The following is a 13,663-nucleotide window of genomic DNA, read 5'->3' on the forward strand; positions in this document are numbered from 1 at the left end:
GGTCTTGTGGCTGTAAGCAATTAATACATATTCTGTTTCCCCAACTATTAGAAAACCTATATTAAAAGCTATATTTCTGCAGCTTTAATGTCTACGATTTCTTCAGTATCAACTGGAAATAACCTGGGTGGAAAGTGCACAATGATTGGACCCCAACAGAGAGAGAGTAACCTATAAAAAGGGAAAGGGAATGAGAGGAAGGGGCAGAGGAGGCCGCTTCTGATGTGGTTCCATCATAGTCTAGGTTCCCAGTGTCACTAACCAATTTGCGACCCACTGCCTGATTGCTTGCCCACTCTTGCGGACATGCACCAGCCATACACATCTCTATACTGCTCAGCTATATACAGTCATACACTGAGGACCAGCATTCTCACTCTGGCCTATACATTAAGTTCTGAGGTAGATAGAAAAGTGTGAGGAAATGAGAGATGAGATACAAGCCTATTTCAACACGCTGTTTAATTTGGGCTTAGCCTTCACATTTCACTCAATTTTATCCAATTTATAAACCTATTGTAGCATCTAAAGGTCGAAAACAAACAGGTCTAAACTGCTAAAGTAGGTACACAAGCCCTTAACTACAGTATTTAAACTGGTAAACAATAGTAGAAAGGTTGCAAAATACACTTCTTTGTGGGATAAGACATAAACATTTCCTTATACATCTGCCACCTACTGACAAACACATTTTAAAAGCACATAAACCTTGCTTGAGTTAGGCTTTATTATGCACCGATTCTCATTGAAATTAATATAAGCATACAGTGGTATGAAAAAGTTTGGGCAATTCTAATATTTATTTTCATGATTTTCCTTTGTAAATCATTGTATACTTTCTGTAAATCCTATAAACTAAATTTCCCTTCTCAAATATTACTGTGTTGATCTGCTATATGATATATTTAACTGAAATTGCTGATCCGAACAACCAATGTTTTATAAAGGAAAATCATCTTTTTCGTACCACTGTAGACCCAGTTGACACCTAGAAACCTCATGTGACCAGATATAAACAAGATAAACAGATATGTATACTGTACATATACTGTAAATCCTCCGGCAGTGACAATGAAATGTTTAAAAACTTCAGCAGCACTGATGTATCTAATGCTGAAAAGGTCCCACCACAAAAACAACAACTTCTCTGTGGGGTCCAACAATTGAAAAACAGGGTAAAAGGAGGTTAATAAAGTGTACAGATAATTGAGAGGTCTATATTCTGCAATTAGAGAAACACAAAGTATTCCTATATGCTCAGAGGAGATAAAAAAATAGATAATTGGTTTAGAAACCATAATGTTATCCTTGGTTATACATGTTTTTACATGTTTTTTCATATGCTAAATATCATAAAAACACATTCTTGTTTATATTGTTCATTTAATGGTAACCCTTTCTTTTACAGTCCCCGAAGTTCTAGGTATTAACCAGGTAATTGTGAGGTACAAACTCTGAAGTACTAAGTAATTTTATTTTTCAGTCTTGTCTAATTACACTGATATGTCTCACATGTTCTAGATATTAAACAGGTACATGGGAGAAACAAACTACAAAGTACTAGGTAATTATTTTGGTTAACAAGATGGTAAGAACAAGCACAGTTTAACTTAATTACACTGACATACCTCACAGGTTCTAGATATTAATCAGGTAACTGTTAGATACAACTCCAGTAACATGATGATAAGTACCAACACAGTCTCCTTACACTGAAGAAAACTGAGCTTATTTCTCCATTTTTTTTTTCATGGAGTTCTTACCATGTGTGTGTGTGTGTGTGTAGGGGACATGTTGTCTGGACTGAATATACTGTAAAGTTTAGTCATGTTTGCTTGGCTTATTACATGTAGAGCAGGGGTGTCCTAACTACGGCCCGCGGGCCATTTGCGGCCTGTTTCCTTTTATGGAGCGGGGTATTTCAGAAATAGAATAAAAGTTGGCCCGCTGTTAAACAGGTTTTTATAATGGAAGATACAAAATTTACGAAGATACGAAGAGTCTAAAAGCGGTGAGAGTGAAGTTGCAGCGCAGAAAAACAAGCCAAAGAGTCTAAAAGCGGAGAGGGTTCGCATTTGTAGCGCAGAAAAACAGGCCAAAGAATCTAAAAGCGGAGAGGGTGCTCAGTTGTAACTCAGAAAAACGGGCCAAAGAGTCTAAAAGGGCCGAGAGTGTTCAGTTGTTTCACAGAAAAAGGGCAAAAGAGTCTAAAAGTTGCCGTAATTAAGGAGTTTAATATTAAGAGACATCATGAAATTAAACATCAATTTGAAAAGTCTTAGTTTACACAACACTGTCAAAGATAGATAAAGATAGTAAGTCAAGTAAAATGGTGTGTAAATGAAATAATCAGGAAAATGTATTATTTAAAGTGGTATATTTCATTATTTGTTTTATTACAGAGTCTGTGGCCCGTGACTTCAAATATATTTCTCCTTCTGGCCCCCAACAAAAAAAGTTTGAACACCCCTGATGTAGAGTAATAAATCTTAAAGGAATTGTCGAACGAGAGCAGATGTCAAACGAGAGAATTGAGAAAAGTGGCAATAAATAATTTCACCATTGTGAGAAATTGTGTTTTCTTCTCTCTTAGTCTTATCAGTTGATATTTTTTACATGGTAAGAACTCAGTAAAACCAGAGAAATGAGCTCTGTTTTCTTTTACAGTCCTTTTACTCGTTTATTAAACAGAAAGTTCTGTTATTTACACAGTGTTTTACACTGTAATTACAGCAGAGAATTCAACAAAGGGTTATTTGTTGATGCACATGGTAAGAACTCAATAAAACCAGAGAAATAAGCTCAGTTTTCTTCAGTGTAAAGAGACTGTGTGGGTACTTATCATGTTACTGGAGTTGTATCTCACACTTACCTGATTAAAATCTAGAACCTGTGAGATTTGTCAGTGTAATTAAGTTAAAAGAATTAAGTTCTTACCATATTGTTAACCAAAATAATGACCTAGTACTTTGGAGCTTGTTTCTCCCATTTACCTGTTTAATATCTAGAACCTGTGAGACATGTCCTGGTACTTACCATCTTGTTTCTACCTTGTTTGTTCCTCACAATTACCTGATTAATACCTAGAACTTAGGGGACTGTAAATGAAAGGGTTACCCATTTAATTTGATTGTGTTTGATTTTTTTGTAAGGGACATGAGGGGCATGAACAACTGGTGGGTGCCACATTTACTCTATGTCTTTGACTCCGAAGCTACAACATTGCAGTGTACACAAGAGCGATGGTGCAAGAACTGTAGCTGTTTAGAGGAGAGCTCTGTGCCGTGAGAAGCCTGCGCTCCTGAGAGAATCCGAGGGGTTTCTCGTGGTGTTGGAGCGAGCAAGAGATCCTTCAATTTGAGGTGCCTGTAGGGTGTGAAGCATAGATTTGCTCTTTTTGCTCTTCTTGTTCCCTGCGGTGGGAATCTGACCCCTGGGTCCAGAGCAGTCCTTAACACATTTGTTTGAAGTCGTGACCCATTTTTTAAAAGGAATTGATCTTCTTCTGTTCAGAGTCTGAACTCGAGTACAGTACAGGCAGACTCACTTCCACTTATTCCTGCTATTTCAAACTGAAGACAAATACGCACATATGTGGTAGGTGAGTGCAGAGCACACTATTTCTCTCTGTCTCTTTCTCTCTCTCTCTCTCTCTCTCTCACACACACACACAAACACAGGGAATATGAATAAATAAATAATCATAAAAACAGGGAACAGATGGGCCTTCTTACTCATTACTCAAAGAGTCATTACACTACACTCGGAACACTATTCTCTCAGTGTAGTGAGCTTTCATTCACACATTAACACTGCAATAATTGGCCAAACAAATGAGAAGCAAAGAATACACACGGGACGACTGACGTACGCATAACTTATTCTCATACCACTGATGTAATACTGTGCCTTTTCATTACTTATACACTTACGGTGACCTTGGAAATCTCTCACTACAAAAATACAGCTCTGACCAATTCAGTTTCTGAATCAGTTTCTCTGATTTTGCTATTTATAGGTATATGTTTGAGTAAAATGAACATTGCTGTTTTATTCTATAAACTATAGACAACACTTCGCCCAAATTCCAAATAAAAATATTGTCATTTAGAGCATTTATTTCTAGAAAATGAGAAATAGCTGAAATAAAAAAAAAAAAGATGCAGAGCTTTCAGACCTCAAATAATATCCATATCCATAAAGTTTTAAGAGTTCAGAAATCAATATTTGGTGGAATAACTTAATAATGTGGTGTTTTTTATCACAGTTTTATGCACCTTATCATGTTCTCCTCCACCAGTCCTACACACTGCTTTTGGATAACTTTAAAGCAGACACTTCTGGTGCAAAAATTCAAGCAGTTCAGCTTGGTTTGATGGCTTGAGATCTTCCATCTTTCTATTTTAATTATATTCCAGAGGTTTTCAATTTGGTAAAATCAAGAAATAAAACATCCTCATTATGTGGTCTCCTAATTTTTTTCAGAGCTTATATATAAATGTGAATTCTGTTCTTATAAATAAAAAATAAACTTATTGCCAAACAACAAAATAACACAACAAAACTACATGTATTGGGGAAAACTGTAGAGTGGAGCAGAGGCTCTAGTACCCTGATGGGCCACTTCTAGTCTGGGTACAGGATGAGATTTAGTATGGTTGAGTATGGAAGCATACAAGTTCCTTATGGCATGCTGCAGCACATTTGCATACAGATTTTTCACAGGCCAAGGAAGTACTACAAATTGGTGGAGACATTTCTGGGAAACCCTTGCTGTGTGTGGGTGAGCATTATTCTGATGAAACATGCCAGTGTAATTAGTTACACTGTATCAAAATCTATGATAAAAGGACCAAAACAAATGCTCCAAAATGACTTGAAATTAAAGTTTCCATCGAAAGTTAAGAAGCTATTTTCCTTCTCCTGCAAATTTAGCGCTTTGCAGACACAATGTTTTTGCCTGCACTCATTTATTTAATTTATTCTGTTTTTCTCAGCGTTTCTATAGCTTTCACAAGGCAACAAGTTTCCAGACTGCTAAAACAATGCTGTACATAACCGTCTCAGGCCTACCATTCATAAAAGATTCATACATAGAGTTTCAGTGGATGTCATGCCTTATGTGATAAAATAATCGGGCAGCAGAGGAAACTGTGTTGTCGTGAACAACATCAAAGCTGTATTTCTCAGAGGGCCAGATAGGATCTAGTAACATGAAAACTCGCCTGGAGACAACTTGTTAAAATTTCGGTGGTGTGCAGCAAAACCCTCCACTAATAAGACTCTGCCTACAGGCGTTTATTCTGAACCCCTTTATCCTGCACAAGATAATGTTTCCTTTAAAGACATGTATTGTTTTCACACACACAAACACACCACACACACACAGGCCTTATATCAAACTTTAGTTTACATCCACTGCACTAATGACAAATGATAACAACTAATACTGACAAGTACACCATGGTTCCTGCTTCTGAGATCCATATTCACAATGATATGAACAGGGAGTTCTGGAGAGCATAGTGGGCTTTACCCTCTTCTGGGAGGTTAGGATCGTTCTCAAATTCAAGTTTAAATTGTTTGTTTTTAAAAGGCAATTTTGCAAAATGAAAACAAATAGGAAAAATTACTGTTTCCATTTTTTTCCTGTTTAAACAATTTCTTTTAATAAAAACAGCTGTTAGTTAGCAGCAGATGGTAAGTGGGAAAAAAATAATAAGTTACTATGAGATAAAAGTAGAGAGGCACAGTGACGCAAGGGGTGGTGCTGTCACCTCACAGCAAGAAGGCCTGGGTTTGATTCCCTTCTGTGGTGACCATATGTGGAGTTTGCATGTTCTCCATATGTCTGTGGAGGTTTCACCCAGAAAGGAAATAAAACAAAGGTCTTTTGATTCACAACACAACCTCCTAACTCGGTGAGCTACCTAGTAAAGGTAGTTAATAGGACCCAAGGGCAGAATAGACAAGACTGAGAGCAGACTGAGTTGGACTGAATATAAACTGGAGTTTTATTGGTAGACGTGTGATCTAATACTCGCCTAGCAAAGCAGATGTGGTGAAATTGTAGGGATGGTTTCAGAAGCCCACACCTAATGTGGGGATTTTGGCAAGAAAAAGAGAGAACAAAGGATGCCAGGAGGAAGCTGGCTTTCCCAGGAGTAGGGGAAAATAGTTATACAAGGCAAAATGGCTCCTCTAACAAAAAAGGAAACTAAAAAACTGAAATGGGGAAAACAGAAGAGAAAATGGAAGCACAGCCTTTCTTCCACAGTTAATTTATTTATTAATTTATTTCCCTTTTTTGCTCTTTTTTCTCTCTTTGTTAAGAGGAAAGAAAAAGCTTGAAAGTAGAAAGACTAGCAGCCACTTGTCTACTCACACACACACGCGCGCGCGCGCGCGCTCGCTCGCTCGCTCGCTCTGTGTCTGTCTCTCTCTCTCTCTCTCTCTCTCTCTCTCTCTCTCTCTCTCTCTCTCTCTCTCTCTCTCTCTCTCTCTCTCTATCTCACACACATAAAGACCCAGCAACTGCTGGTCTGTGTTCCTCCTTCTTTTAAAAGAAGGACACAGGTGTTCCTGATTAGGCCTGATTGGTTCCAGAGGCTGCCCGTTGCCCCCCTCTGGTGGCCGGAGGACACCTAAACCTGGAGCCAGCCCCTACAGGTTGCTCTGGTTTTCTCCCACAGTCCAATGACAAGTGAATAGGAAGCGTTCAAAATTGCTTCTAGGTTTGACAGTGTCTGTCTGTCTGACTACACCTGCAATGTATTGGCGACCTGTCCAGGGTGCCTTTACCTGATGACTGCCAGGATTGGCAACGCTTCCCCTGTGACCCGAAATGGATTAAGTGGTTGACAATGTATGAGTAATGAGTGAGATAAAACTATATGAGCTGTTTCAGCCAAAGAGATGGTCAGACATTATCTCCTGCATAAATCTGCATACACTCACCAAAAATATGCTTAGCTTGAGCGTAGCTTCCTTTGTACGTTCTTTTGTTCCTTTTGATCAAGTTTTGCTAACTTTAGCGGCATAGAAAATCAGTACATTATTTACATACATTTTTAGAATTTTGGTATCAACCAAGAAGTGGTTCCTATGGCACTCTTAGCTCATATTAGATGGGATTTAAATTATTAGATTTATTTGGTAAATAATGAAATCCTTTTCTGAAAGCAAATCACACTCTTAAAAATAAAGATGCTAGAAGTGCAATGAACCATTTTAAATCCAAATCCAGACACTTCTAATGGTTAAAAAATGGTGATACTGGGAGAATAAAATCTGAAATTGTTTACTTATCTAAGGCCCTAGGGGATGCATAGACACATATCTCTATATATAATACATAATTATAATATTCCAGTTATGTTCATTCATCAGCTGCAAACCTTGCATCCATTACAATGGACATCATGTATTTTTTGTTGTTGTTGTCTATAAGAATAAATCATGAACCAGCCAATAGAAAGTCAGCAAGCCAAAGAAACTAGTATCTTAGCCCCACCCAATGTCATGTTTATTTAACTGTTTACAGGTGGTTTGCGAAATACTGTAAAAAAAAGTCATTACATTACATAAAATTAAAATGTTTAACAGGCATCCAGTGCAAAATACATTAAAATAAGTTCAACATTTTAGTTTATTCCATCTTTCATTAGAAATCACAGTCTTTTTGTGTGTGCATTAAACACAGAAAACAGTATTTATATCAATTTTTTTTGTCACTGGAACATAATTCAGGTCTGAAAGGATTATTATTATCTGATTTGGGCATATCTTAAAAAGCCTGCAATATTTATTTATTTATTTATTTATTTATTTATTTTTACTCCGGGTAATGTGGAAGTTGGAGGGCTGCAAAGACACTTGCCATCTATCCACAAAGGAGGCCTCAACTTATAAATTATTAATAAATTAATTAATTAATTTATACATTTACTGTACCTGACTCCTGAGAGTGTCAATTACAGCAGGCAGAAGTCCATCCTCTTTCCCAGGCTCAGGTACAGTCAGGATGAAATCTACGTCGTGCCCAAACTGTTTCCCTCTGCGTAATTAAACACACACACACACAAAGATTTACTACTACTGTCACCCCTGCATACGTTCGTTTTATGCTTCACATACAACTCATCAGACCCTTTCATTAAACTCCATAAGACAGTGTTCTAGGCTTTATGTGGCTGCAGTGTAAATATGGAGATACACTATATTATAAGTTTGGAAGAAACGTAGTTTATTACATTAGGTGGAGATTTGCTATGTTGTAATAGCTTCAGCTTTTCCCCCCATAATTCAAACAAGCTATTTGCAATGCATCATTAAGCCCTGCAGCTCTCTTTCTCTCTCTCTCTCTCTCTCTCTCTCTCTCTCTCTCTTTCTCTCTTTCTCTCTCTATTGCTCTCCACACTGTTTCAGCTGCCAGGGCTGTTGTTTCCTTTATAAGTGTCACTGTTTTAGGATTATGGTAATGGGGGAGTGTTACACTGGGGCCCTCTGGGTACACAGCAAAGCAAGACACACACACACACACACACAGGAGGGAACAAAGTTAAGCAGTTACCTACAAAAAAAAGGCTTTCATAGAGCTTTGGAAAAACAAAGAAGATGCACAACTGAAGCAAAATGCTGTGACAAACAGCCTGCAGCTATGAAGAATCAAAGTTCTTTCTTCGCCTCAGAGCACAAAACACCGTGTGAAAAAAACGACTTCTTTGTGAGGCATCTTGAGCACATAAGTTATGGCCTGAAAACTGCCTTAAAACATGAGTGTAAATGCGTGTTTGTGTGCTTTTACAGCAAATTGGGGTGCGGTAGGGGGACTGAAGGGCAAAAATACCACAGCAAGCAAAGGATACGGATACGGTGCGCTTCTAAATTTCCAACCTCGCATTCCTCGCCTCTTTGCTGTCAAAGGTAGAATCACAATAGTGCAGTGTAAACTGTGCTGGCTAGTCACACTATCACACTATCATACAGCGCCTTTCATCACACCATAAAGGAACTGCTATTTTCATCAAGAGACTTCATGATTCGCAGCGCCCTCAAAACACTCTTAGTTTTTGTTTTTTAGTTGTTTCTTAGTTTTTTTCAGCAGTTAAACATTCCAGACAGAGTACGTTTGACTTCAAAACCAAGCAATATGTGCATTTTAGCAGGGAAGAAGTTGGATTTTCTAGTGATGTAAGGATTTCTTCTTCAGTCATCCAGTAGAAATGGTTTCAGGCGAAGGGGTGTAAAAGGACCAGGCCGTCTACAGTGGCCCCCTGGAGACCGGTGTGATGAAGCTCCAAACACTCTGGCTTGTATTTGTGGTAAAATCCGCTATGAACTCGCAGCCATTTGTAGCTCGGTGCACAGCGAGGGTCCTGAACTGCTGCTGGACATGAAAGAGCTGGGAGAAAGCTGCGAGACACATACTACACATGATAACACTGTTTACTGTAGGCTTTTAAATCCAGTTATGCAGATGTGTGCATATATACATATATAAATAAATAATAAAAAAAATATATATATATTTATATATATAAATTATTACAGGTGTGGTTTGATAAGTCACTGTGTCTTGCTACAAGAAGGCATAGAAGGCATTTCTCCCCCTACCCTAGAAAAAGGCTCTCAAAAGATACATTTGGGTAGTGTACCTCTTGGTGAGAGAATTTGACAGGGGATGCATCATTGGATTGAGAGAAACAGGATGGTGTAACAGGGTGGAGGCTAAAGATAACAAACCGGAAACTTAGTAGATAAAAACACGGCAGAACTGAGGCTCAAACAAAAACAGCGATGAAACATACAAGGTCTAACACAACAGAGAACAAAGGAACACATGGGATATTTATACACAGGCACAGACAAGAAACACCTGGGTAAGTAACGAGAGGGTGGTGTTACAAATAGTAGAGCACATGGGAGAAAGAAAACAAACAGGCTGTGGAGGACAGAAACTCAAGACAGGGACAGGAGGGACACAGAAAGTAAGAAAAGAAGTCACACAAGGGCTAAGGTGAGACAGATAGTCGTTTTGACAAATTGCCCACAATCTAGATTGGCCGTTATCCAGCAATCATCATCATCATTTGCAGTGAAACCATAAAAACAGATAATCTTCAGAGAAGAATCCAGGTTCTGTTTTAGTTTCAACAATGAGAGTTTTAATCCTGCTTTTTCTGTGGAATGAAACTCTGCCCCAACTGTAGGTGTGTTTTCCTTATAGAAGTGCTTCCAATCATAATTTTTCAGCAGAATTTCCCAGGAATGTTTCTGCCAGATTGCAACCCTTCTTTGCACCAGACAGGTTGCCAGATTGATTACCGAGCATCGAGTATTTATTGGACCAGCTAGGACACTAGCTTCAGGAACCTATGAGTGTTGAGCAGGATCTACAAGCCCAGCTGCAACATCTGTGGTTAAATGTGCTGCAAGATTCCATATGGAGTGATAGTGAACTGTTCAACTATGCAGCAATGCCTGCACAAACACTGAAGAGTCATCATCAAGAAGAAATCCTGTCCTGTGTTCTCAACACAATATTTAGCATCAGATGTTTTTTTAAGAAATATAAATCAAACAAGCCTAATTTACCCTTTTACTGTCAAGAATAGAAATGAGTTGATCTTGCTTTGGGGTTTGTGTTGCATCCAGCAGAATATGAACCATTTTGATGGTAGAACGAAGAATGGACTCCATTCAATACCAGCAAATTCTGGAAGCAAACATCACACAGTGTGTAAAAAAGCTGAAGATGAAAGGAGGAAGGCTTCTACAGCAGGATAATGATCCTAAACACACCCCAGAGAGATCTGTAGATAGACCTCAAAAGAGCATAGCAGGTAAATGGCCAAGAATCCGAGAGAATGAGAAACCTTGTGCAAAGAAATATGTGCAAAAATCCACCAAACAAGAATGGAGAGGCTCTTAGGTGACTTCAGACATCGTTTATAAGCTGTGCTACATGCTAACAGGGATGAACTGTAACTAAGCACTGAGCATGCAGGGTGGCCAAAATAAAATCTTTGCTTTTGTCTTTGGTAAAATGCTAAAGATAGAAATAAAACATAATATTGCATACAATATTAATGAAATTGAAATAATTAATAGGTCACTATTTTGAGACACGATTGATTTCGTAATAGTATTTTTTTCCCAAAAGCAAACACACTTGCTATCTTAGAATAATGACTTAGTATCTCAAAATAATGACTTATTATCTCCAAATAATGACTTAGAATTTCAAAATAATGACTTAGTATCTCAAAAAAATTAATGACTTGCTATCTCAAAATAATGTCTTAGTATCTCAAAATAATGAGATAGCAGTATTCTTAATAATAAGAAAAAAACACGCTGGATTTTTGTTTGTTAATTTTAGGTGGTGGAATGGGCTTCCATAGAAGAAGACTGGATGAGAGAAAAATTGAAATCAGTTAATTTAAGCGCTACCGTTATAGTCTGAGTCAAACATTTTTGTTTGAGGATCTAGGAAAATTAGATAAAATATATTTTTTTTAGGATGAAACTTTTTACTGGCCTTAATTAGTCTAATCAACATATAATATGAAAACGGTTCATCTGACATATTTGCATCCACCCCCTGCAAATCAAAATCTGAAACTAAATTGCTAAAATGTTATGTTTCAATGTTATGTAAAACTATATGTTGCTCTTTCAAAAGTAACAAAGTAGTGAAACATTAAAAAAAAAGTTTAAACATGTATTTTTTTATGAAAAATGAGTCAATTATCCTAATTAAATCATAACATGTTAGAGGTAAGGAAAAGCACTGCACTAAATATTGATAGAATAATTAGTAATGGAGTTAGTAATGAGATATTAACACTGCTGGTTATGATTTTTTTTTTTTTGTTTCAGACATCTTTTGGATAAATAAGCATGCACCGGGTCAAACTGACCCAGGAACAGCAATGGTGTTATGAACATGAACATAACAGGAGGGATAATATCTTAGCTATTCACTGTATATTTCAAGTTTCAAACATACATGTGTGTATTTAAATACAGTACAAACCATACTTTATATACAAAATACTTTTTAAAGCTTTAGCTTTTCTGCTTCCAACCAGCTGGTGCACAGAAGCGTGTCTGTGTTATCTTAGCCTGGATCCACGCCCTTTGATGGAGATCTGTTGAATGAACAGATGCAAAGCTGCACATCTCCCAGTTAAGGGGACAGATAAAGGAGAACAAATGGGCCATGTATCTGACAGTGGCTGCTGCCACGCTTCATCTCACCAGCCGCTGACAGGCAGGAGGAGTAATAGAGTGAATAAAACAATGAGGTAAAAATGTAGAGAGAGAGGCCGAGCGTATCCTGATATTTTTAGAAATGGAAGTTTTTTTCTACATATCGGCCTTCTTTCCATATGGAAATGCTTTTTCTAAAACACTCCAAGGTGGAGATTTTTAATAACTTGTTTTTTAGTGTTGTTATGTGAAGGAGCCTCAATCTTACATACTTAGAATCCATCATTTTGAGTTTGCATGGTAAATTACATAGGGAGTAGTGTGTGTTTTTTGGTATTGAAAGTGATTTTAGTCTTTGCTTATGAGGTACAAGATACTATCAGATACTTTTGAAAAAAAAAATATGAATAGGTGGAAAAGAGAGGAGTAAATAAAAATAAAAAGAAAGCGAGAGTAAAGTATATGGAAGCTCATTCCCACCACCTAAAATTAAAAAAAACATAACCTGCACATTTTTTAACTGCTGTCACATTATTTTGAGAAAGTAATTCCCTATTTTTAGATACTACCGATAGTAAGTCATTATTTTGAGATACTATCTCATGATTTCCCAAAAGCAAACACACTTGCTATCTCAGAATAATGACTTAGTATCTCAAAATAATGACTTAGTATCTCAAAATAATGAGATAGAATCTCAAAAGAATGTCTTAGTATCTCAAAATAATGAGATAATTTTAGGTGGCGGGAATGGGCTACCATAGAAGAGGACTGGATAAGAGAGAAATAGATTTTTAGAGGTGAGCCTGTAGCCTGCTGCTAACCCCGGCTAGCACTGCTGGAGCCGCATTAGCGTTAGCCGATAACCGTGCTAAGCGCTAGTTCTTTCAACGTTCAGAGGTAAGTATTATCGGACTGTACTTTGCTGCTAACCAGCCTGTAGTTTGCAGCATATGCATTCGCTGCTAATCATGCTAAGCACTAGCACTGTAGTCTGCGCTTAGACCAATCTGGAAGTCTAAGCTTACTGTAAATAAATGGAAGTACTTCACTTACCCAAATAAACAGTTTTTAAGAGAGACATCTGTGTAGATTGACATCCAGCACTCGATTGACTTTAAAAGATTTTTTTAAATTTTTTATTTTAGAATTACAGTTTTGTTTACTTAGCTTAGCTTTACATGTCTCATCACCTAGTGGCGAGACCTGCTGAATTAGAAGGAAAACATGGTAACACCCCTGTTCCTTACTAGTGTTGTATAATACGCCTTATAACCCAGTGCGCCTTGTGTATGAAAATAGACCAGAAAATAGACATTTCTTGATAGTGCACCTTATAATCCTCTGCGCCTTATAGTATAAAAAAGGGTAAAAAGGCAACACTTCTGAAAACTGTTGTATTAGTGTAAAATTCTGTAATATTACTGTACCACATTAGTCCACATGC

At 37.4% G+C, this 13,663-nt stretch overlaps 1 protein-coding gene across 1 annotated transcript in view; it reads right to left on the reverse strand.

Moving 5' to 3' along the window:
* Positions 1–13,663, reverse strand: part of dntt (deoxynucleotidyltransferase, terminal) — a 191,565-nt gene that overhangs the window by 105,244 nt on the left and 72,658 nt on the right. The window contains exon 8 of the mRNA XM_049481653.1: positions 7,954–8,056. Within this exon, the coding sequence (XP_049337610.1) occupies positions 7,954–8,056 (103 nt within the window). The remainder of the gene's footprint in view (positions 1–7,953; positions 8,057–13,663) is intronic.

Source organism: Astyanax mexicanus, chromosome 7, assembly GCF_023375975.1.
Source record: "Astyanax mexicanus isolate ESR-SI-001 chromosome 7, AstMex3_surface, whole genome shotgun sequence".
In the NCBI taxonomy this organism is placed as follows: Eukaryota; Metazoa; Chordata; class Actinopteri; order Characiformes; family Acestrorhamphidae; genus Astyanax; species Astyanax mexicanus.